General features: G+C 34.8%; 1 protein-coding gene across 1 annotated transcript in view; it reads left to right on the top strand.

The window, feature by feature from the left end:
- Positions 1-26255, top strand: part of cdh13 (cadherin 13, H-cadherin (heart)) — a 1127464-nt gene that overhangs the window by 819243 nt on the left and 281966 nt on the right. Inside the window, 1 exon segment of the mRNA XM_030136869.1 lies at positions 24555-24695. Coding sequence (XP_029992729.1) covers positions 24555-24695 — 141 coding nt within the window.

Below are 26255 nucleotides of genomic sequence, written 5' to 3' on the forward strand. Positions count from 1 at the left end.
TTTTCATTCTGGATTAAAGTCAAAGCAGAATATGCGGATATGGCCACAAAAGCTCTGAAAGTCCTTCTTCCGTTTCCAACCTCATATTTTTTGTGTCTGGGTTTTCTGTGATGATGAATTACCAAGTAGTAGACTGGATCTACAGAACACAACTGGACTGTGTGTCTCCCATCAGCCCCAGATGGGACCATCTAGTTGCAGGGAAACAAGTCCAGGGTTCCACTGGTTCTGCATTAGGGTGAGTTGATATTCTACTGTAGATAGAACTCGTCCCGACCTATAAATATTTAGGCATTTTAATTGACAGCTCCCTTTCTTTCTCTGCACACATTCAGCAGCTTGTTAGAAAATTAAAACTAAAACTTGGCTTCTTCTTTCGAATTAAATCATGTCTGTCTTTCGAATCAAGAAGGAGACCGGTTTCAGCTACATTTCTGTCTGTGTTGGACTATGGTGATGTCTTGTACATGCATGTAGGGCTGTGCAATTAATCGAAATTCAATTACGATTTTGATTATTACACGCAACGATTACAAAAATTATGTAATCGAGAAAAAAACGATTATTCATTTTGAGTCGTTTTAATTCACGCGCACGCAAGCTACCATGAGCTGCTCTGCCCCGCCCCCCTCTAAGCTACAGCTGCCTGCTAGCCGGCAGGTCCACCCCAAGAGGAAAGTTGTACCTAGCGGTCTGGAAAAACGGCAGGAGAATCACAGCAGAAGTGCTTGGTAAACAAAAAAGGCAAGTCAAATTCAGTTGTATGGAATCACTTTGAGTTTGATGAAGAAGACGAAGAGCAAAAACACATCATGTGCAAAAAGTGTTTCGTAGTTGTGTCCGCACTGACCGCTAACACAACAAACCTTTGTAACCATCTAAAGTTTAACCACCGCCACCTTTATCATAATCTCATGAAAAACTAGAACACATAAAAACAACTCCGTCTACAACTTCGTCCGCAATGCAATCTTCAGTTTCCGAATCTCTTTACGCTGCAACTCCCGTATTAACCTAACCCTAACCCGTATAACCCTAACGTATGTATTCTAGATGGCTGATGTATACAGAAGGCTTTAACTGAAACCTCACGGCACGCCACTGAATTTACTATGTTTCATACTACATTGAACATACTTGAATTTATAATTTGCACTTTACGTGAGTTTTTTTTTCTTTTTTTTTTTTTTTTTTATTGCTCCAGTTCTATGGTAAGTCTATAGCAGTTTAATTACAGTGCACTATTTATTTACAAAAGGAAACATACTTGAATTTACAGTACACTTATTTGCATTCAAAGATTTTTTTGTTTCATACAAAAGTGAACATACTTTGTTTTAGTGGTTAAAAGCTTTATTTATATTTAAAGAGTATATTTTACATTGTTTTGCAAGAAAAAAATAAACAACTTTCAGGTTAACAAATAATCATTTTTAATAATCGTGATTTCAATTATTGCTAAAATAATCGTGATTATTTTTTTTTTTCTATAATCGAGCAGCCCTACATGCATGCCTCCACCCATAGTTTACGGTCACTGAACGGTGTGTATCATGGAGCTCTGAGGTTCATCAGCAATTTTAAATCTCTTACCCATCATTGTCTGCTTTATGATTGTGTAGGATGGTCTTCTTTGTCAGCTCGCAGACTGAGTCACTGGCGTATTTTAATTTATAAGTCTATTCTAGGTCTGCTCCCATCCTACCTTCAGACCTACATCAGTCGGAGAACCACAGACGCTTATAATCTGTGTTCTCGGGATCTTTTCTTGTTGTCTGTTCCTAAAGTTAGAACTGAACAGGGAAAAAAGGCCTTCAGGTATGCGGCCCCATTCACCTGGAATGAACTACAAAAAGACCTGAAACTGAAGGATCTGGTTTCGTTGGACACTTTTAAGAGGATGCTGTGTGACTTAGAGATATCTGGCTGCAGATGTTTTACCTGAAGCACTTTTGTCTACATTTCATGAGCACTTTTTGAGTTGACTTTGGAAGGTTTGACTTGTCTATGTATTCGTTTTATGTATGGAAGTCTGTCTGTAACTATTTAATGTACAGGGTGGGGAAGCAAAATGTACAATATTTTGAGGCAGGGATTGAAAGACAGTGTATGACCAATTAGTTTATTGAAAGTCATGAGAATTTATTTGCCACAAGAAAATGGACATAATAGAAAATGTTTTTATTCTATGTGTCCTCCTTCTTTCTCAATAACTGCCTTCACACGCTTCCTGAAACTTGCGCAAGTGTTCCTCAAATATTGGGGTGACAACTTCTCCCATTCTTCTTTAATAGTATCTTCCAGACTTTCTCGTAATAGTTTTGCTCATAGTCATTCTCTTCTTTCCATTATAAACAGTCTTTATGGACACTCCAACTATTTTTGAAATCTCCTTTGGTGTGACGAGTGCATTCAGCAAATCACACACTCTTTGACGTTTGCTTTCCTGATTACTCATATGGGCAAAAGTTTCTGAAAAGGTATGGATAATAGTGTTAGGTATGATTATGACATCAATATATGTTTGGTTTCAAAACAATTGACGTATTGTCTGCTGAGAAAAAACAACTAAATGCTCATTGTAAATTTTGCTTCCCCACCCTGTACTGCTGCCCATCTTGGCCAGGACACTCTTGAAAAAGAGATTCTTAATCTCAATGAGGTTTTCCTGGTTAAATAAAGGTAAAAAAAAAAAGAATCATTGGAATTGCCTGGTTTTGCAGTATAAGTGTTTCAGATCACATGCTCTGAACTGACAACGGTTTTTGTTATTGGAACCCCTGCACCTCTTACCGGTCCGCGGAAAATTTTCATGCATGAAACCGGTTCGTGGCACAAAAAAGGTTGGGGACCACTGGTATACCGTATGTCCTGTTTTTGAGACACCCTCTAGTGACTATTTGAAGAACTACATGTTTCAGCTGTATTTCTCATGTTTCAGCCCCGGAGGTTTCCACTTGATTCATACACATACTTTATCTGCTGTCCAGACTCCCATCTTCTCCCATCTGGACAAACCTAACGGCAAACTTAAGTCCTAGTTTGCGACGTTAAACTGGTTTTACTCCAGTTGATAGGTGATGCGCATCTTGCTGAGTTTCTCCTGCGATCTGAGGTGCACCCTGTGGAGTTCGGCGGCGGCAACCATCTGCAGACAGCATGAAGCAACCTAATGAGCTGTCTACTCTGCAGTCCAGCAAAGCAACCCCCCCCTCGAGTAAAAGTTCCCAGCATTAGGCAAAATGATATTTAACAGCACAGATCTGAAATTCACTTCATCTGATGTATCAATCAAAATGTTTTCTCTGGCTGTCGTCTGCTCTTTAGTGGTGCTGATGGAGAAGATGAAGTCCTGAAGTCAGAAAACACTTGATCACGAAAAAATCACACACACAGTTTAGAGTAGTGTTTTTGGGGTCGCCTGAAATTCAAATGGGGTCGCCTGAAATTTCTAGTAATTGATCAAAATAAAAATAAAAACTTACTAATAAAAAATGTGTGGTGAGTTGAGAGACAATTCCAATCGATAAAAGACATGACAAACTGTGAAGCTGAAACTGAAGCACTGTGGTTCTGTTTATCTTTCAAATGTTCATTGTGGTCAGTTTCAGATGCTGCAGCTCTTTCATAATTCATAGTTTGAGTTCTTGTTTGTTCAGTATTAATTGTCAGCCTTGTAAATCCAGACTGGACTGACTGTACATATCCTGACCAAGGAAAATCAAATTCTCACTTTGTGCAGAAATCTACACCTGGCTTTACTGCCTCTGTCCATAAGAATATACATTATATAGACTAAATGTGTCTAAAATTAACATTTATTTGCAACATAGTATAGCAAACTATTACATGATCAAAAACAAATTCATTTTAGCAAAAAAAAAAAAAAAAGTCAGCGTTTTGAATGTCTGGGGTCACCAGAAATTTGTGATGTTAAAATGGGGTCACGAACCAAAAAAGGATGGGAACCACTGGTTTAGAGGGTTATAACCAGTGTTGGGAGTAACATGTTGCAAAAGTAATGCATTACAGTAACAGATTACTTTTTGCTGTAACACAGTAGTGTAAGGCATTACTAATCAGTTCTCCGTAATATTTTACTCGGTATATGTTTGCGTTACATCACACTTTTCATCCATAATTTAGATGCTCAAATAAAATGAAAAAACAAACAAACAAACAAAAAAAACAGTAGGACCGCGAGACCCTTTAAACCCTGGCGTGTCTGTGGTGAGCATTCTGAATGTAGGATTTGTTTTAAATGGCAAATAAAACTATCTTATCTTTTTATTCTTTATTTTATGCATCTTGATAATTTAATTTCATTTGTTTGTTGCAAAAATTAAACATTGTGACTGTGTTCAAAATAAATGAAAAAAATAAAAATAAAAATTTAAAAAAGCGGGAAGGTGCTAGTATCAACATTTCCTGAAAATGTCATTCAAATCCTTCCATAACTTTTTGAGTTATCTTGCAAACAGTCAAACAAACAGACAAACCTCCTCGGTGGAGGTAACAACAGTAACAAGTAATCTGTAATGGATTACAGTTTGGATTACAACTTGCACAACACTGGTTCTAAACTGTTGGAACGTTCAGGTGTTTAATGACACTTGATAAAAGAACATGTTTGAGTTTTAAGGAAAAAAAAAAAAGATTCTTCGCCGCAAGAAAAGACGAAAGCGTAGAAACGAGAGGAATGATGTCGTTCTTGTGGAAATACTGTCACTAGTGGGTTTTCATAGAACTCCAGGTGGATTTTTTTTTTTTTTCTTTTTCTTCTAAGCCTTTTTATTTCTGTCATCATTTCTCTAAGCATTTGAATAGAGGCCTTAAGAATAGCCAGAGGTTTGGTTCTGAGCAAGAGCGCTAGTCGAGAGCCAGACGAGAACAAAGCTCCCACCGCCAATTTGATTATAATATCACACCTATTCACAGAGTTAATGTGGTGTCTCAGATGTCACGCTGCTCCCTGGCTCTCTCATTCCTCTCTTCACCCGTCCTCACTTATCCTTCTCCTGAGCCTCTTCGCCCTCTTTGCTTTTGTGCCTGGGATCAGCTCTTACTCCAGGGGCTTTGAAGAAATCTTTTTCAAAGCAGAATGTGATGGTCTGAAATGTCATTCTCAGATCAGATGCCTCTCAAACAAGGCCTGTCATATTATCTGGGAAACTCAACTTCATTAGCCCTTTGTTTGGTTTCGCATCAGCACTTGTTCAAGGAAATCACATGTGGCTTCGGACTTTTTTTCTTACAGTTACAAAGCAGCTATGCAGGGATGACCATAATACACACACACACATACACGCACACAAATCACAGTTCATTATTTACTGCATTTTAGTGTTTGGGCCACAGTATAATAAATACAAGTCAGTAAAAGCAACAAAAGCTTTTTTTTTCTCCATTTATTTTGAACTTAGTCACGATGTTTACTTTTTTGCAATAAACAAATGAAAGGAAATGATCAAGATGCATAAAATAAGGAATAAAAAGATAAGATGAGAGAGGGTTTTTTTTGCCATTTGTACACATTCAGGTGCATACACTGCAAAAAATGCGCTGCTACAAGTAAGCCTAATATTCCTAAATCTGGTCAAATTGGCTTATACTGAGCAAAAAAATTCTGCCAATGGGGTGAGAAAAAAAATATTCTTGGCTAGAAATCTTTTTATATTTTTCAGTATTTACAAAAAAACAAACCAAAGTCCATACCCATGCCCCTGCACACACACCGTAGATAATATAAAATAAATTACTTAATATTTAAAAATTGTCAATTAGTTTGTTAAAAAGAAAGATAATAAATAAATAAATATGTTTATTTAAAAAAACATGAAAGTAAATGGTCATTTACATTTATTTATCCCAGGAATACTCTCAGAGCATATCAAGAATGGTTTCCAGAGCTCTAAATATAAAAACTTATGTTACAATAAGACTGTGTAACTAGGGATTCCGCAAAATCCCTGAAACTTTCAGGGATTTCATGAAATCACTGGAAAGAACACCTTAACACTGGTACTGATACTCTGTGGTGTCATTTGTGTGCAGAACTTAGACAATAGAGCTCTCCAATGAATTTTCATTTTGTCATAATTATGTTGTACGCAATGTGTGTGATAGGTTTCAAATAAAGTTCATGTTCAGAATGTGTAAGAGCTCTGAATAAAGTTTATTTAACACCTATGTGTTTCTGTCTTTAAAACATGTAAATATTTAACAAATAAAACACTTAATACTTGAATATCAAGTACAATCTTTGACTAAAGAAGCCTAATCACTGAAATAAGGAAGAATGGACCTCCAAACAAATCGCATTCAGGGATTTTGCAAAATAACTAGGACCATATTTCAGGGATAATGTAAAATCCCTAAATGTTTTCGTCGTTTCATGAAATCCCTAAAAGTTTCAGGGATTTAGCGGAATCCCTACTGTAACACACACACACACACACACACACACACACACACACACACACATATACAGGGGTTGGACAAAATAATGGAAACACCTAACATTGTGGCATCACAGAAGGTGTTTCCATTATTTTGTCCAACCCCTGTATATACATACAAGGGCTGTTCAATAAGTTCATGGCCTCACCCAGAACAGAACAACACAGACTGATAATTTATTTTATTTTTCAACATAATCTCCATTTACAGCAATGCACTTGGTCCATCGATGTTCAAGCATCACTATCCCATCACGAAAGAATGGAACATCCTGTATTATAACAACCAGTATTTGTGGGTGAGGCCATGAACTTATTGAACAGCCCTCATATATATATACATATATATATATATATATATATATATATATATATATATATATATATATATATATATATATATATATATATATATATATATATAGAGAGAGAGAGAGAGAGAGAGAGAGAGAGAGAGAGATAGAGAGATAGATAGATAGATCTGATCTGTGGTTTCACACATTGCCCTAAATGATGCAGAATTCATTCAACTTGTCTGAGGGTTGTGGTGCCTTTACGGGTCTGGACATAGTTAAACCTTTTTTTTCCATTTTGATCTGACACATTAGTTTTGCAAAACACCTTCTAACATGTAGGACGTGCAGATATCATTTGTATTTTCTGGATAAAACGCTTCAGCTTGTGTTTTTACCTCAGCTTTGGACATGTGGTCTGTAGTGAGTTGACATTCAGGTCCATACACGACACAAACCAACTGCACAAAAAAGAGACTGAGCTGATGAGTAAAGTATAGTTAAAGGAAAAAAAAAACAAAAAAAGTTTGTGGTTGGACAGAGAACACGCCTTTTAAATATTCTAAGACTTGTAAGAATCCACAGGTTTGTGGAATATGTGCAAATGTCTCAGCATGAACCTTTTCAAGAAGGCAGTTCAAGGACTGAAAGGAGGAGATAAACAGACATAAAGCATGTAAACAACTTATTATGAATATTCTAAGATCAGAATAAGGTCAAAAATGAAATAAGAAAAAAAAAACAGCTTATTACGTATTTACACCAAGCATTTGAGTAACTTCTTTTATTTGGTTTTGATCACAGCGTGGTTAAAACCATTAACTTCCAATCACTTTAGAAAAGACCCACACAGAATATTTATTAGGCAATAGCGATGGAGTTCATCCGTGCTTTTCGCAGTTAATCATGTTTTTGCAGACAGATTAAAGAGGAGCTGAAAAGCGGATGGGGCTAACTTCGAAGACTACCTCAATCAACATTGTGCCGCTAGAAGTTTTCCGACACCTGCAGGGAAAATTCCCCGTTGCTGTAACTCCAGCCCGAAAGTGAATGCGAACATCTTTTCTCGGCCAGGTACTGGCAGGGAGTTTATAATTGAGTTGAGACTCAGGAAATACTCATTAAGACGTTGTCAGTCGCCAGAGGAAGCCACGCTCAATGTGTTAAGACACCACTGAGACTGCAGGTATCCCAAAGCCCTGCTCCTCTCCAGCTGGAGGGCAAAAGTAAACGTGCAGGTGTGTGTTTGTGTGTTTTACAGCCGCCACGTGTCTGTGTGTGTGTGTGTGTGTGTGTGTGTGTGTGTGTGTGTGTGTGTGTGCATTCATTTGTGGTTGTGTGCATGGCTTTAATAAACTCGTAGGTCTGTGGAGCACCATCTGCCTGCACACTGTTTGATCTAACAGGAGCTGGTTGTGAGGGACGCTCCTGTCACCCACTACGTGTGACAAACTCCTGATAGAAACACCTGTTTATTGTCTTGCTCTTTCCACAATCTCCCCTGGAGCAGATGCTTCAATGGATGGAGTTTATGACAGGAGGCCTTTGTACGTCAGAAAACAATCAGTTCAACACCTTCAAATAACAACGTGTGCTGTTAATTAGACAGTTAAGGGATATTTATGACAGTCTAGTGATACATGAGGCCCAACTGTATGTAAATCTGATTAAAATCACATCCAAATTTAATAATTACCTCTGCCAGGAGGTGTTGTGATCACTTTGCTTTGTGTGGTTGTTTGTTTGTTTGTTAGCAACTTTACGGGAAAACTATTCCAACCATCTTTACCAAATTTTACAACTGTAATGGATTTACTAGCACGCTGAGAGAAAGAAAAACACCACACTCTGATTTGGGGGATCACAAAAAATACTTTGTTATTCTTGCAAGAATCAAAGTGAGACAATTACAAGCACTCAGAGCAACCTCGTAATTCGTCTACAGGGTGGGGAAGCAAAATTTACAATATTTTGAGGCAGGGATTGAAAGACAGTGTATGACCAATTAGTTTATTGAAAGTCATGAGAATTTATTTGCCACAAGAAAATGTACATAATAGAAAATGTTTTTATTCTATGTGTCCTCCTTCTTTCTCAATAACTGCCTTCACACGCTTCCTGAAACTTGCGCAAGTGTTCCTCAAATAATCGGGTGACAACTTCTCCCATTCTTCTTTAATAGTATCTTTAAGAAAGTCGACATTGCTGTGTGATGTTCTATTGGTAGCATGTTCTAAAACGCCCCAAATCGCAGAATCCAGAGGGTTTAGATCTGGGCTAGAAGGCGGCCATAAACATGATTCCCAAAAACTGCTAAAGTTGGATTTGTTGCTGTTTTCAACAAGTGTTTTGGTGTTCTTGTGTAAGATTTTAACTTCAAATCATATTTTACTGCATTTCTAACGGTCTTGTTGTCTACCTCAAGTTCATTTGCCATTTTTCTCATGGATTTGGTTGGATCCTTTAGGATTTTGGATTTGAGAGCTTTAATAAAAGCTTTGGTACGTTTTTTGTTGCTTCCTCCACTTCCAGACTTTCTCCTAATAGTTTTGCTCATAGTCATTCTCTTCTTTCCATTATAAACAGTCTTTATGGACACTCCAACTATTTTTGAAATCTCCTTTGGTGTGACGAGTGCATTCAGCAAATCACACACTCTTTGACGTTTGCTTTCCTGATTACTCATATGGGCAAAAGTTTCTGAAAAGGTATGGATAATAGTGTTAGGTATGATTATGACATCAATATATGTTTGGTTTCAAAACAATTGACGTAGTGCCTGCTGAGAAAAAACAACTAAATGTTCATTGTAAATTTAGCTTCCCCACCCTGTATATATATATATATATATATATATATATATATATATATATATATACACATACAGGGTGTCCCATAAGTCTCCATACATAGGAGACATAATACATTCCATACATATTTGGTTCTAACATGTATTTCTTTATATTTCTTCTTCATAGTTCCTCAGCAATGGAGGACACGCATTGAAATGTGTTCCCGACAACATGGCAGTCATATAGAGCATATTATATAAATAAAAATGGTTTATGTCAAGAAACGTTTATTTTTCCTATGTATGGAGACTTATGGGACACCCTGTGTGTGTGTGTGTGTATATCTATATCTATATATATCTATATCTATATATCTATATATCTATATATATATATATATATATATATATATATATATATATGTCTATGTATGTATGTATACATAGCATCGTTTTTTTCATGCCTAAAGAGGAAAAAAAATCTTGACTATGGTTCTCCTAATTCATGCATGAAAGGGTTAAAGAGCTACAATGACATACCTGTACATTTTTCTTTTTTTTTTTTTTTCTTCAGTTAACTTATCGCCTTCAATACTCTGAAATGCTCCGTTTAAATTTGCATTTTGTTCACCTTTATATTCAAGATTACTTTTATTGTCATTGTATACACAGAGCATATGCAACATAATTCTGATGCACTTGTAAAAAAAAAAAAAAAAAAAGTTCTTATTTTGCAAAAAAGGAGATATACAATACCAAAAAAATATTTGTAGTAAAAGTAAAAACAGTAAAAAAAAAAAAGACATGCACACCCTGCCCCTCTCTCATTCTGTCAAGTCACACATTCACACCTCATTAACCCTTTCGTGCATACTGGTCACTACAATGGACAGCTATTCTACAGCTGTTCTCTTGTATATTCATGGATTTTGTAGTTCTTTTTTTTTTTTTTTTTTTTTAACACATATCTTTATTAAACTTTTAAGACACTACATATCTTTTCTGGCATGAATTGGTAACATTATGTAGATCTCTCCTGAGCATAAACCCCCAGAATCACATGCCCTCCCCATAGTTTTCACACAATTTATCAATAAATACATGTTTCTGTGTGTCAAAAATTAAACGTGTGGTGTCCAGCTGGGTGGACATGTTTGCAACTTCATGAAAAATATGCTCATAAGATTTTTTTTTTCGTTATTATTATTTATTTTATTTTTTTAAAATTGTTTTTATTGTATTTATTTTATTTTTTCATTTATTTTTCAGAAGAAAATTTTCAATCACATTGTTTTTTTCATGCCTAAAGAGGAATAAAAACATTCAGGAAAAAAATTTGATTAAGGTTCTAATAATTCGTGCATGAAAGGGTTAAAGTGCAGAGGACAGTGAGAGGTAAATACAGCAGCTTTTGCACATTTTAGATTCTAGTCCTACTTAAGTACAAAATAAACGTCATCATTTCATTTCAAAATCCCTATTTCCCAGCCCTGGTTCAGTCGAACGTCCACACTTTCTCCCTCCTCTGACCCTTATGCGTCGTGTCAGCGTGTAACCATCACCTCTGGCGTCTTGTTGATGTGATAATTAAAGTGAGACTCAAGGTGTCTGGTTATTGATCGTACCATCTCCCCCTGCCCGCGTGAGATTAAATTGATTAGAGCACTATCTATGATGAGACCAGGTAAAAGTAGTGCACGCTGACAACTGCCACCGCTGCTCAGGATACCACTGAGCCCAGCAGAGGATTTGTGGGCGGCATGTGGAGATACGGGGTCACCAGTCCTGTCAGTAAACAATATTAGCAGCAATAATCAGGTGGACTGTCCGAGGGTATAAGAAACAGTGACATGATAGAGGATACGTGACCAGGAGAACGATACAGGAACATATGAGTAAAACACACAGGTACAGAAAAGTAACTAATGATGGTTATCTGGATATTATTACAACCCCCCCACCCCCACCCCCGAAAGGGAGGCAAGGGGTGTTGTTTTTGGTTCAGTTTGTTTGTTTGTTAACACTCTAGCAGCAAAACTATTGGTTGAATTCAAACCAAACTAGGTTTATAGATTCCCAGTGACCCAGAATAGATGCCACTGCATTTTGGGAAAACTAGGTCAAACTTTTTTTTTTTTTTATGAATTTTTAAAATCTTTATTTTTTCCCATTTACTTATAATGGAAGAAATTTCAAATATCTGTAGTAGCAAAACTATTGGTTGAATTCATACCAAACTGGGTTTATAGATTTCCAGTGACTCAGAATAGATCTCATTCCATTTTGGGAAAAGTAGGTCAAAGTTAAATTTTTTTTTAATGAATTTTTAAAATCTTTTTTTTCCCCCATTTACTTATAATGGGCAGAATTTCAAATTTCTGTAGCAGGAAAATGATTGGTTGATATCATACCAAATTGGGTTTATAGATTGCCAGTGACCCAGAATAGATGTGATTACATTTTGGGAAAAATAGGTAAAATTAAATTTTTTTATGAATTAAAAAAAAAAAAAAAAATTCCCATTTACTTGTAATGGGCGAAATTTCAAATGTCTGTAGCCGGAAAACTATTGGTTGAATTCATACCAAATTGGGTGTATATATGGCCAGTGACCCAGAATAGATGTGATTACATTTTGGGAAAAATAAGTAAAAGTTAAAAATGTTTTATGAATTTTTAAACAAATTTTTTCCACATTTACTTATAATGGGCGAAATTTCAAATGTCTGTAGCAGCAAAACTATTGGTTGAATTCATACCAAATTGGGTTTATAGATTGTCAGTGACTCAGAATAGATGTGATTACATTTTGGGAAAAATATTAATTTTTAAAATCTTTTTTTCCCCCATTTACTTATAATGGGCAAAATTTCAAATGTCTGTAGCCAGAAAACTATTGGTTGAATTCATACCAAATTGGATGTATATATGGCCAGTGACTCAGAATAGATCTCATTACATTTTGGGAAAAATAGGTAAAAGATCAAATTTTTTAGGAATTTTTAAAATCTTTTTTTTCCCCATTTACTTACAATGGGTGAAATTTCAAATGTCTGTAGCAGCAAAACTATTGGTAGAATTCATACCAAATTGGGTTTATAGATTGCCAGTGACCCAGAAGAGATGTGATTACATTTTGGGAAAAGTAGGTGAAAGTTAAAATTTTTAAAAAAAAATTTAGAATCTTTTTTTTTCTCCCATTTACTTATAATGGGCACAATTTCACATGTCTGTAAAGACATCAATTTTGTTTCTATTTACTTCAAACTTGGCACATATATAGAGGCAATTGATATGCTGACATCAGCACATGCATAGACATGACATTATATAAACATAAATCACGTAAATAAACAAATCATTGCATGTGTGATTTAATGGACACTTCTGTTTTTTTCGACACTTAGTAAATATCGGTAAAGTTTTGCACAGATGTCCAATGGAAAAGCCAATATTGACTGTCTCTATTTTGATCATTTCCTGGCTTCCTTTTGACAGGAGCTTATTTTTAACTTTGAACATTATCTTAAGAGTGTATAGGTCGACTAGATCATAGAATTTTAGTGTTTGCAGGTTAATGAATAATTCATTTATAGATGACAATATAAACAACATGAACCCTCAAGACAACTAAAATTCAATAATTATAAAAATATAATGAGGTCTGTTAAGTAGAAATAAAGTTTATTGTAACAACATTTATCGCAGTATAACATTTTTGTTATAACATTGTATATATTTATTATCATTGCACTGCAAAAATCCAAATCTTACCAAGTGTATTTTTCTCATTTCTAGTCAAAATATCTCATCACACTTAAAAGAAGACAGAATCACCTAAAGAGTAACTTGTCAGTGAGATATAAGAACTTATTTGTAGACAATAGATCTGGAAAATCTTATTTCAAGAAATCTTACCAAGATAATTTTCACTTGTTCCATTGGCAGATTTTTTTGCTTGAATTAAGCACAAAAAAAAATAAAAAATAAAAATCTGCCAACAGAAAATAAATATACATGTAAATAACTGAGTAGATGTGTATGGAGATCCAGTCTATTAAAAATATACGTTAATGTATATATTATTTATAGTGAGGATTTATGTTGTCAGTAGTTGCTTTTCCATTGACCCTCAAATTGCGTGAATATAACTACTGTATAAAAATTCACCTAATGGAAAAGCAACAATTTCGCCAAAACTCTTGTTTTTCGATTGAAAGTTTTTGCGCTGGCAAGAGGTGTTTTTTTGGTTGTAGCGCAAATGGTATAACACACAAAACTGAAAAGGAAAGACATTTTTGCACAACTAGAGTCACATGAATAAAAAAAACAAAAAAACAATGTTGACAGATTTTACAACAAGCGAAGAAGAGTTTTAAAAGAACCATGGTGCGGTATGTGTGGACACACCAGGAAACTGAATCCTTTTTTAATTTAGTACCAGATAGAAGGGTAATATAGAATAATAATGAATAAATCTGTAAATCAATGAGATATAAGAACTTATTTTTAGACAATAGATCTAGAAAAACTTATTTGAAGAAATCTTACCAAGATAATTTTCACTTGTTCCATTGGCAGATTTTTTGGCTTGAATTAAGCAAAAAACATCTTGAATTAAGCAAAAAAAAAATCTCACTTACAATTTACTGTTTCGGTGATTCTGTCTTATTACCTCCGCCAAGGAGGTTATGTTTTTGCCAGGGTTTGTTTGTTTGTCTGTTTGTCTGTTTGTTTGTTTGTCTGTTTGTCTGTTTGTTTGTTTGTTTGTTTGTTTGTTTGTCTGTTTGTTTGTTTGTTTGTTTGTTTGTTTGTTTGTTTGTCTGTCCGTTAGTGTGCAACATAACTCAAAAAGTTATGGACAGATTTGGATGAAATTTTCAGGGTTTGTTGGAAATGGGATAAGGAAGAAATGATTAAATTTTGGTGGCGATTGGGGGTGGGGGGGACCACGGGGGGGCCACTGATCAGCCTTGGCGGAGGTCTGCGCTCTCCGAGTGCTTCTAGTTTTAAGTGTGATGACATATTTGGACTAGAAATGAGAAAAATACACTTGGTAAGATTTGGAGTTTTGCAGTGTGTATTGTAGCTCAGTCCCCTGTTAGCAATGAAACACTATAATTCACTAGTGTTGGGGAACATTATCCATCTAGTGCTATTTCTTCAGCTTCCAAAAAAATCTGCATTTAAACTCCAAAGTATTAACACGTTCTTGTTTCCTCTGCCAGGAGCTATTGTGATCACTTTGCTTTGTTTGTTAGCAAGATAACTCAAAAAGTTATGGATGGATTTTCAGGAAATTTTCAGGAAATGTTGATACTGGCACAAGGAAGAAATGATTAAATTTTGGTGATGATCGGGGGGGGGGGTCTTGGTGGAGGTCTGCACTCTCCGAGTTCTTTTCTTGCATGTGTCATAATTTTTTGATAGTGATTGATGTGAAAATCAGTGTCCATATCGTGCAGCTGCACTTCCCTCCTCCTGGCAAGTGAGCATATAAGTTAAAGCATGGGAATAAAAATCAAAAATTAAATCATAAATAATTCCAGACTAATATATTTTATAAGTGTTAGAAAAACAGCTGCAAACAGGACTGTGAAACAGGCTCGGCTGGAGCCAAACCCAAGTGAATATCAGCTGGAGCATAAATGCCTTTGCTGCAGGCGTTTTGATAGCATGTTAATTTTTTTTTTTTTTTTTGTCGTGTGTGCAGTGGCTTCTTCACTCTACACACACACACACACACACACTCCAACTGTGTTTTGTTGATCAAAGGAGGCGCGTGTTCTCAGAGCAGAGGTGAATCTACAATGCAACAGAATGCTCCAGCAGCATTTTCGGCGAGACAGATGGATGAAGTTTATTAAGCATGTGACAGTTAACACCCCCAGTAGGGAGAAAAACACTGCAGCAGATAAATAAATGTTGGCTTTACCAGCCCCTACCCCCTGTTATTTATACACCGGAGTCAACATTTCTATTAGGCATGAATTATGGCAACAAATGATTATTGCAGCTATGATCATTATGAATGCCATCCTCTCACTGCATGTGTAAGATATATTTCTCTAATTGTTATACAGATTACAGATGCTGGCGGCCCGGTAAATTGATTACATATCCAGTTTAGAGGTTTGCACTACAGCTTCAGGAAAGCTTCTTTGTAATCAAAGACAGATCCATGTGTAGCATTTAGCAGACCCAGTTTGCATATGAATGCAGCGTTATAAGGCTGCATTGGTTTTATAGACATGATCTGACAGCAGTTGGATGTGAGTGTTATTAACCCACGAAGACCCAAACATCCACCAGCGACCAAAACCGTCTACTGATCGAAAATATTTAATAACTGTTGAGCCATTAATTCTATCAATATGTGGAAATAATTGGTCTAAAATGCAGTTTTAGATCAGATATATGGGTGCTGTTATGAAACTGAGTTCATTCTGGTACCTTTACCAGAATTTTAGACCCAATAATAAAAGGAAAATTTAGACTAGGGATGTAACGATTACTGGTATAACGATAAAACTGCAGACAGTTAGTATTACTGTTTAAATTCTAATTATCATGATAACTGTGTTTGATTACTGCACTTTTAGGGGAGAAAACGCCTACGTAAAGATCTGCTTTTATGTCAAATATTTGAGTATAATTTTAATTTATTACAATTTTAATTGTATATACCTAATATTTGGAACCAATATTCACTTTTAAAGTCTTTGAAAAGGTTCGTTAAGCATCTTTGTGTTATTTATGCAATAAATTATATACATTTTTCAAATCGGATTTTATATTCTTTTGTGTTTTCTGGCCTTTTGTGTTGGTATAGTAGGTTAAAGTGAACAAATAATAGGCAGGTGATATAAATAAAGTTGTACTGGAAAAAAAAAAGATCCCAAACATGGGTATAGTAAACATTTGTTTATATAGTATATAAAGGCAAAATCACTAAAATGGTTGTGACATTCTTGATATCTGAAGTGCAATTTTGTGTACATTTTGCATTTTACAAATTCATCCCATGGGTCGGATTGGATCCTTGGATCTATGGAAACACCGTCATCTTCTACAACATCGATTCACCAGTAAAACCAATGGAGTTTGATAAATGACAGTGGATGGGCGTACTTGAATTACATTCAGTTGTTGATAGATTTGCTGAAAAAAGTCAGTTTTTGTTCAGTTTTCTCTTTTTTGATGAATAACGTATCAATTTACTCTGAGTTTTTATGAACATCTACATCGGTGGTCTCAAACATGCGGCCCGGGGGCCAAATGTGGCCCGCCAAAGGTTCCAATCTGGCCCCTGGGATGTTTTTGCAAAGTCAAAAATTCCAGTCTTGAATTAAATTAAGCAAAAAAAAATAAAAAAAGCTTGAATTAAGGAAAAAATGTTGAATTAAGCAAAAAAAAGAAAATCTTCAAATAAATAAAAAAAAATCTTGAATTAAGCCCAAAAAAATCTTGAATTAAGCAAAAAAAAATCTTAAATTTAGCCAAAAAAAAATCTTGAATTAACAACTTCAAATTTTTTTCTTTGTTTTAGTGCAAAAAATAACATTAAATTATGAAAATATTTACATTTACAAACTATCATGTAACAACAAAATGTGAATAACTTGAACAAACATGAATAACCTGAAATGTCTAAAGAAAATTAAGCACAATTTTAAAAATTTTCTGCCTGTTCCTCAGTGTCTTTGTAGACCCGATCCATAATGCTCATGTAGAAATGATAAGTTGAGGCAGAATATTGTTAAAATTGGACTTATTTTTCTTAAGAAATGTCATTTTTTTCAGGTTATTCACATCTTTTTTGTTTGGGTAGTTTATAAAAGTAAGTATTTTCATAGTTTAATGTTGTTGTTTTTTTCTTTACACTAAAACAAAGACAAAAATTTGGAGTTGTCATTATTTATAGGTTATTATTTTACTGGTCCGGCCCACTTCAGATCAAATCGGGCTGAACGTGGCCTCTGAACTAAAATGAGTTTGAGACCCCTGATGTACACGATCAGCTCATTAAACATAAGGGAAAATACAGGATTTACAGCAAAAAATGCAAAAAATACAGAGGATAATATCACAATAAATGGTGATAAATCACTTAAAAAAGGTTAAATAGAGAGAACAGTTCATTTGGGAACTACCACAGAAGTAACACTGGGTCTTCATGGGTTAATGTTTTACCTCCAACATCTAAGCAACAACAAAAATAACTAAAAAGCAACCGAAATCTCAAAGCCTCTGGATGGATGCTATTATTATACAGAGTGTGGTGAGAAAATAGCTGGCAGGGTGTTGATCTTTGATGCCCCAGAGCATTGTCAAAGATGTGTCTCAGACTGGTATTGAACCCTCAGGAAAACTTCCAAATGGATAAGCCGAAACTTTGCATAGTATGGAACCACTTTGATCCCTTATGACACCGCTGTAGGGCCAACTTTTTTCTTTCTCTTTGTACTTTTCCTAATCTTTATATTAGCGGAGGATTGTGGATCCCTACCCGTGTGTAAACAGCTTCTGTGTGCGTGCATATGTTTCTAATATAATGGCTTTTCTTTCAGGTATTTTTCCAGTCAATTTAATACTAGGTTCAAGTCTGTGGCTGACTTTTCGGAGAGCTTTTAAGCTTTGTTAGAGCGTCGTACAGGGATGTGAAACATGGCAGTAAGTGGAGCTTTACTTTGAGTGGATTAATTTAATCACTTCAGCAACTAATTATTCGTCTGTTGAATGATTTTTCAATAGACGAAGACTTGCCTCTTAAATAGATTCTCTGATATTCACAGACTTTATCGAAACACTTTAATGTAACTCTGTTATGTAAAAGTCTGTCCTCGTGCATAAACTACTGTGAGTGTTAGGTCCGGACGACACAACACACACTTCATATCTTTAACCCGTAAAGACCTAGTGCTGCTTCTGTGGCACTTTGAAAATTTTTTTTTTTTCTCTATATTCATGAATGAATGAATGAATAAATTTGTTTTTGGTTTTACATCAGTCATTGTACTCAGTACATCAATTGTAATAAACATAAAAAAACCAAAAAAGGAATAGGCTAGAAGCAAAAGCTTATTTTTTTGCCCATCCTTTTCAACTAATACACTGCTTATGTCAACTTAAATGTGTACAGCATCAAGCATTTACACCATAATAACAAAAAAAAAAAAAAGTCAACAACAAAAACACATCTACCATCTTAATTCAATATTTCTTAATAATTTAAACTTAAAGTACTCATTTTTTTTTTTTTAATTAAACTTCACCAAAGGAGTGGATAACTTAAATGCATCATAAGGTCCATTCCATAATTTCTCACTCACAATCCCCATTCATTTAGACTCCACATCTGCCCCCACTCTAACCCACTCACACATATCAAAATCTCTGAAATTCAAATTACTCTCAATTCCAAGAAACCACACCTGAACTTTGCAACAATACTGTTTTCATCCTTTTTTTTTTTTTTTTTTTTTTTTTTACTTTTCTTAAAGGGGTCATATTTTGCTAAACCCACTTTTATTAGTCTTTGGTTCATTTATTTGTGTATTTGGACCCTAATAGTTCATAAAGTTTGAATTTGAACCCTCCAGGTGCTGCAAAACTATTTTTACATTCATTTTGGCAAAAATCGAGTGGATTTCTACAACCTTTTTTAATTCCTTCTTAATTTTTTACATCTACAGGGTGGGGAAGCAAAATTTACAATGAACATTTAGTTGTTTTTTCTCAGCAGGCACTACGTCAATTGTTTTGAAACCAAACATATATCGATGTCATAATCATACCTAACACTACTATCCATACCTTTTCAGAAACTTTTGCCCATATGAGTAATCAGGAAAGCAAACGTCAAAGAGTGTGTGATTTGCTGAATGCACTCGTCACACCAAAGGAGATTTCAAAAATAGTTGGAGTGTCCATAAAGACTGTTTATAATGGAAAGAAGAGAATGACTATGAGCAAAACTATTAGGAGAAAGTCTGGAAGATACTATTAAAGAAGAATGGGAGAAGTTGTCACCCGAATATTTGAGGAACACTTGCACAAGTTTCAGGAAGCGTGTGAAGGCAGTTATTGAGAAAGAAGGAGGACACATAGAATAAAAACATTTTCTATTATGTCCATTTTCTTGTGGCAAATAAATTCTCATGACTTTCAATAAACTAATTGGTCATACACTGTCTTTCAATCCCTGCCTCAAAATATTGTAAATTTTGCTTCCCCACCCTGTATAACCAGTTACATCTAGGGCTGTGTATTGGCAAGAATCTGGCGATACGATACAAATCACAATACTAGGATCACGATATGATATATCACGATATATCATGATACTGTTAAAAAGGCAATTTTTTGGTTGTTTCTTTTTTTTTTTAAGATTATTTCCTGGAATAATTGAATTATGTTGCACCCCTGAAAACAGGGGAGATGGAATCACACGAGTGATTTATCGTTGTTTTCCTTAGTGTGCACTTTAATGCAATGAGGAAAAACAGCGCGATCCCTCTTGAGGTGAATAAAGACACAACTAATCAACCCCAGATTGTTTCAGGCATGCAAGTGAGTCCGATTACCTTATCTGAAATGGCAAAGATATTATTGTAACATGAACATTTGAACTATATTCCTATTGTTTTAAGACTTATGTGAATTAATATGAATTAATATTAATTGCAAACATTTTAGCTATTTTACTGTTTTTACATCTTAATCTTGTAATAAACTGAATCGCTGTAATTCTATGTAAGGCATATAATGTTACTACAACCTTTCACAATTACACCAGAAATATGTACAAATACTAAACATTTTTATTTGATCAGAACAGGATCTAATGTTACATCACAAAATTTTTCTAACTCTCCTTGTTTCCAAAGGAACTAACATCTGCCTCTCTCAGACAGTAAAAAGTGCTTTTAGGATGCTTCCAATAACCATTATTTAATAAAACAGTGTTAAATGATAATAAATAAGATATAAACAATAAAGAAAAAACAAAAATGAATCTCCGCCATATCTGCATTGGAAAGAATACCTCAAAATATTGATACAGTACTTTTAAAATATCGATACAGGATTGTGAAATGAAATATGATATATTGCAGATCCGATATTTTCTGACACCCCTAGTTACGTCACAAACATTTCTCCGAGTACGTCATAATTATTTGTCAGCAGCAGCGGTTGTAGTAAAAACTGAAAATATATCCAAAGTTTGAACGGATTATCTAAAATGTTCAGTTGTTGGTTGAATGGGACAGAGCAGCACAGCCAACAACCTGGAGGGGGCGGGGCCTGAAGTGGCTCATTTGCATTTAAAGGGCCAGCGCTCAAAACCACCTTTCCGGTGTCATTCCTCAGAAATAGGGTTGAAGACGGACCTGTGAAGTTGAATTAATGAAGAATTCAGACCCAAGCAGAGCATTTACAGTTTATGTAGACCACAGGGAAATGTTTGAAAATGTACAATTCCATTTAAAAAAAAACAAAATATCACTCCTTTAAGTGGTTTATCACCATTTATTATTATATTATCCTCTGTATTTTGCAGTTTTTCAGGATAAATCACATCTTTTACTATGTTCAATTCACTGATTATGTAAATGTTCATAAAAGCTCAGATGGAAGTTGAAGGCTGTTGTATCAAAAACAGAAAACGAAAGAAAAAGTGACTTCTTCTGTAAAATATAGCAATAACTTAACATTATAAATATTTTAACAGACTTTTGTTTGTGACTTCAGTACTTGTAGCATCAGGGTCTTGAATTTAACCTATAAAGACTCAGTACTAATTTTATGTCTGTTCTCAAAAGAAATTTTCCCTGTATCTAACCTTTTTAAAGTGATTTATCACCATTTATTTATAATAGTATTCTCTGTATTTTGTATTTTATCATTATAAATAAGATATTTTCCTGCATTTAATTCACCGATCATGTAGATGTTCATATAAACTCAGATTAATGTTGAAGGTTATTTTATCAAAAACAGAAAACTAAAGAAAAAGGGACTTTTTCTGTAAAATAAATCATTAACTGAACATAAAACAAGTGTCTCCATCCACTGTCTATGATCAGCAGATACTTTTGGTCGCCAGTGGACATTTGGATCTTTATGAGTTAAGCCAAGCAGACCCTATTTTAACCCATAAAGACCTGGTGCGACTTGGTCGACCTGGTCCTTTCTTAAGTGAGTTATCACCATTTATTGTAATATCATCCTCTTTATTTTGCATTTCTTCAGTAAAAATTAGGTATTTTTCTATATTTAATTCACGGATCATGTACATGTTCATAAAATTGAGTAAATTCAAAGGTTATTATATCAGAAACAGAGAAATTGGAAGATCATGTGACTTTTTCAGCAAATCTATCATTAACTGAACACAAACCCAGTGTGTCCATCCACTGTCGCTGATCCAACTCCATGGTTTTTCTGGGGAATCAATGTGGTAGAAGAGGACGGTGTTTCCACGGTAACAATAGAGCCTCTGAACGTCCAAATGGATCGTATCTGATGACCATGAAAAGACGACAAACTGTGTTTTACACCAATTATTTGCATGTATTGATAAAATTAGTGGCTCAACAGATATTAAACAGTTTTGATCAATAGATGGTTTTGTTCGATGGTGGATGTTTGGTTCTTTATGGGTTAAAATGTGTGTAAAGATTGTATTTTCCCTGTTATTTCTTTAATAAATTGTATTTTATTGGGCAAAATGAGCATGTCTCTATTAGCTTTAATGCAAAAGTGAATCCAAATCCAGCAAAACCTAAAGAATAATTATATTTTGTATTGAAATGGCTGTAATTACAGATGGAAAGACAACAGGTGAGGAATTGAATCAGTGTTGTAGAAGATGACGGTGTTTCCATGGTAACTACGCAGCCTCTGAACGTCCAAATGGGTCATATCTGATGACCATGAAAAGATAAAAAAACTGCTTTTTAAACCAACTATTTACATGTATTGATAGGATTAGTGGATCAGCAGGTATTAAACATTTTAAATTAGTACATAGTTCTAGACCAGGGGTGTCAAATTCATTTTGGTTCAGGGGCCACATTCGACTAATTTAGTGACAAGTAAAAGTGAACAAAGTAAATTTACATAATGAAAAGGTTTACATCTACAAATAGCACTGGGTTACAAAAAAATGTTTTTTGCAAGTTGTCTAGGTTTTTTCAACTGAATTAGGACCATTTTGCACCGCTAAATCCAAAAACTGAAGAACTGAAGGATGAAGTGAAATTGTGTAGCTCACTGTTGAGTTTCAAAAAGAATTTAATTTGTCAAATTATGAAGGGCTATGAAAGTAATATGATTACAAAATAACTTATTACACTGAATGTAGTATAATTTAAGTTTAAGTATTTACCTGCTGCAACTTAAGGTGTGGACTTGGACTAAGGATGTGAATAGGAGAAGCAGAAATAAGCTTCTTCCTTTTTCAGTTACAAAATGTGTTAATTTTATGTTTGTTTGTTTTTTAATATGTAGGTGTTTTGTTTTGGGTTTTTTTTTAATATGTATGTGTTTTGTATTTTGTATTTAACTGAAATAAACATTCATTCATTCATTCATTCATTCAAAATGACATCTGTTTTTCTCAATCAGGTCAGGTTTTTTTGCTAATTTGATTTTGAAAAATTTGATCTTCTCACAAAATTGATTACATTTTTGTGACTTTATCAGTTGATTTTTTTTATATAGTTCTCACCCAAAATAGGTTTTAAGAGAAAAAAAAAAAAATCATTTTCTAACAGGATGTATTTATTGAACTACAGAGAACTCTTCTTGCCTTTGGTCCACTGACGCAGATACTCGGGGCATGACTTGCATACCATGTGTGGCGCCCAAACTTTATCTTGGTCACCAAGTTTAATCCCAAAATAAGATTGGTAAACACACTTTATGAAACTTGTGACTTGATTCCTGTTAGGTACAATGGTGTATTCAGCGCAGATGTAGCTGAATACGTCAGGCTTATTTTTGCAAGATCTTCTAGTCGAAGCCATTTCATTCACCTGTAATATTAAAAGAACCATTAATCATAAATTGGCAAAAGTAAAATCTTCAGAACTCGTTTATTGCAAGAAATATGAAAGAATTTTGTATCATATGATGTGAAAATGCCCATAAATGTAAGCAAAAATGTTAAAAAGCCAATATGTAGCATAGTTCAGAAAGCTGACCTGATTGAGCAAAATTAATGTGATTTTTGGATTCAGCACACCAAAATGATCCTAAATCAGCTCAAAAAACTGAAACAATACATTTCTTATTGACCAGTGTAATCCTTTCAAAAGATGTGAATAACATGAACAAACTAAAAAATAAGTGTAATTAGAACAATACTCTGCCTCAGTTTATCATTCACACATGTACATTATAACTTACAGATCACAGTGGATCTACAAACACACGAAACATTTAATAACAAACAGAATATTATTAAAATTGTACTTTCTTCTCTTAAGACATTTCAGGTTGTTCATATTTTTTCAGGTTATTCACATTCACAATCATTGTTTTAGTGTAAATACATGAAAATATTTACATTTACATAGAGAAAAATTTAGAGTTGTCATTATTTATACGTTATTATGATTAGTACTTTACTGAATCCTGCTCACTTGAAACTGAACTGGTCTGAATATGGAACTTGAACTAAAAGGATTGTTCATATCTTAGTGTAATTTTTGCATTTCACAAATTCATCCCAAGGGCCGGACTGGACCCTTTGGTGGGCCGGATTTGGACCCCGGACAGCTGTGCTCAAGACGATCATGGATGTTTGGGTCTTTATGGGTTAATCACATGCTCCTTCTGTAGCGATACACATCTTAGCGCATACAGCACAGCACTCGTGAATGTGATTTGAATGATTTTATCTTCTTGTAACTTTCCTCTCTTCAATATTTACTCTCCTTGTTTGTTTTTTTTTTCCTCTGCACATCTTAAAACAGTCCTTCCTTTTGTTGTTTATTCTCCTAGACTCTGCCAACAACTACATACGAATTGGAAATCGTCGCCAAGGACATGGCAGGAAGTGAAGTGGGTTTAACTGGAACTGCCACGGCGACCATCACCATCACAGACAAGAACGACCATGACCCCGAGTTCACGCATCCACTGGTGAGACTTTTTTTTTTTTTCAGCTTCTTCCTCTCTTTCTTCTACCTTTCAGCATTTTTTTTTTTTTCCTACAAATCCCCTTTGTCGTTTGCTGAAACTTCTAGGGACATTGTGTGTTTGTTTACCTCTTCCCGGAGGTTAAAGATCAGGGTCAGTAGGAACTAGCAGATAAAATGAACATCACATCGGACTCGTCAATCTCCAGGGTAGATACTTTTTAACAAGAAAAGCTCCGAACCGGGAAAAAGATGTGCCCTGTCGCTGCAGAACCGCCATCTTATCCGAGTAATTAGATGAATTTTTTTTTTTTTTTTGCGGCAGCTGGTGAACAGCGTGAAGCTTTTTAGGTCCCAAATGTGCAGGAACATCTACTTTTCACAAATTACTTGATAGAGATGATTGAGATGACTACTATGGGCTGATCCAATTTTAGATGACTCCCTGGAAGCACATTTACATGCAATTACTGCCCAGCTCAGCGCTAATTACTGTAAATTCTTAAATACAAGCTGCTGTTCTAATAGTAGCCCAGGGTGAAATGGAACAACCTCAGAGTGGTGACTGATGTGCCAAATTCCCAATAATGCTCAGTTCCACATAACGAACACTCTAAGTTTCTTTAATTCTTTCTTTCCTTCTTTCTTGTTTTAACAGATGTGTTGCTTTTATTCGCTAATTCATGTTAATTACACTGCTTTGTCGTTTGTTTGTTTTTTCCCCCATTCAGTATTAAGAAACTGTCACAGTCAGACAGGGCTTTTCAAAAAGTGGTTTCACAAAAAAGCGCAAAAAAAAAAAAACATAGAGCTGATGGGAACATTTCCTTTTAGCCACAGGAAATGATTTTATTTTTTTGCAACTTAAATTTTTATTGAGTTTTATGGAAAATCTAGACAACTTGTAATTAGGGAGAATCAGATTTGTGGATCCATCTCCTTCTCTTTTCTTTGTCTTTCGGTGTCTGTAAAACGATAACTCCGACTGCGTTTCAAACCTGTTCGTACAATCAATCACACAACAGCTCTTCCCCTTTTTTTATTAAACATTGTTCTAAAGTTTAGACAGTATAGAAGCCCACGCTGCTACTGAACTCTCTCTTTCTGCCACTCAGTGGGCGGAACCGTGGTGACTTCCACTAGCGGTGACGTCACGTGCATACCCTCTATAACAAAAAAAAAAAAAAACAACAACGATAAGGGCAGATAAACAAGAGAACAAATGAATACAAAAGAAAACAATGTGTCCGGGTAATATACTCTACATCTTATCATAATTTGTTTTGAAAGGTTCAATATGTAAGATTTATATATGCTCATGTTTTGTTTTTTTTTTTTGGCACTTATTTTTTATTAGTAATTTTATCCCTTTTTTTTTTTCCTGTAAACACGAACAAAACAATTAACAGTAAACAATAAACACTTGTTACTGTTCAAAAGGAAGAAACCCGATTCCAACAAAGAGATTTTCCAACTTCCGTCAACGCAACAGTGCCAAGATTGTACGAGTGCAGTAAGTCGCGGATCTAAAGAAATAATTAGGGAGAATCAGATTTCACAAAAT

Source organism: Sphaeramia orbicularis, chromosome 6 (assembly GCF_902148855.1).
Source record: "Sphaeramia orbicularis chromosome 6, fSphaOr1.1, whole genome shotgun sequence".
Lineage (NCBI taxonomy): Eukaryota > Metazoa > Chordata > Actinopteri > Kurtiformes > Apogonidae > Sphaeramia > Sphaeramia orbicularis.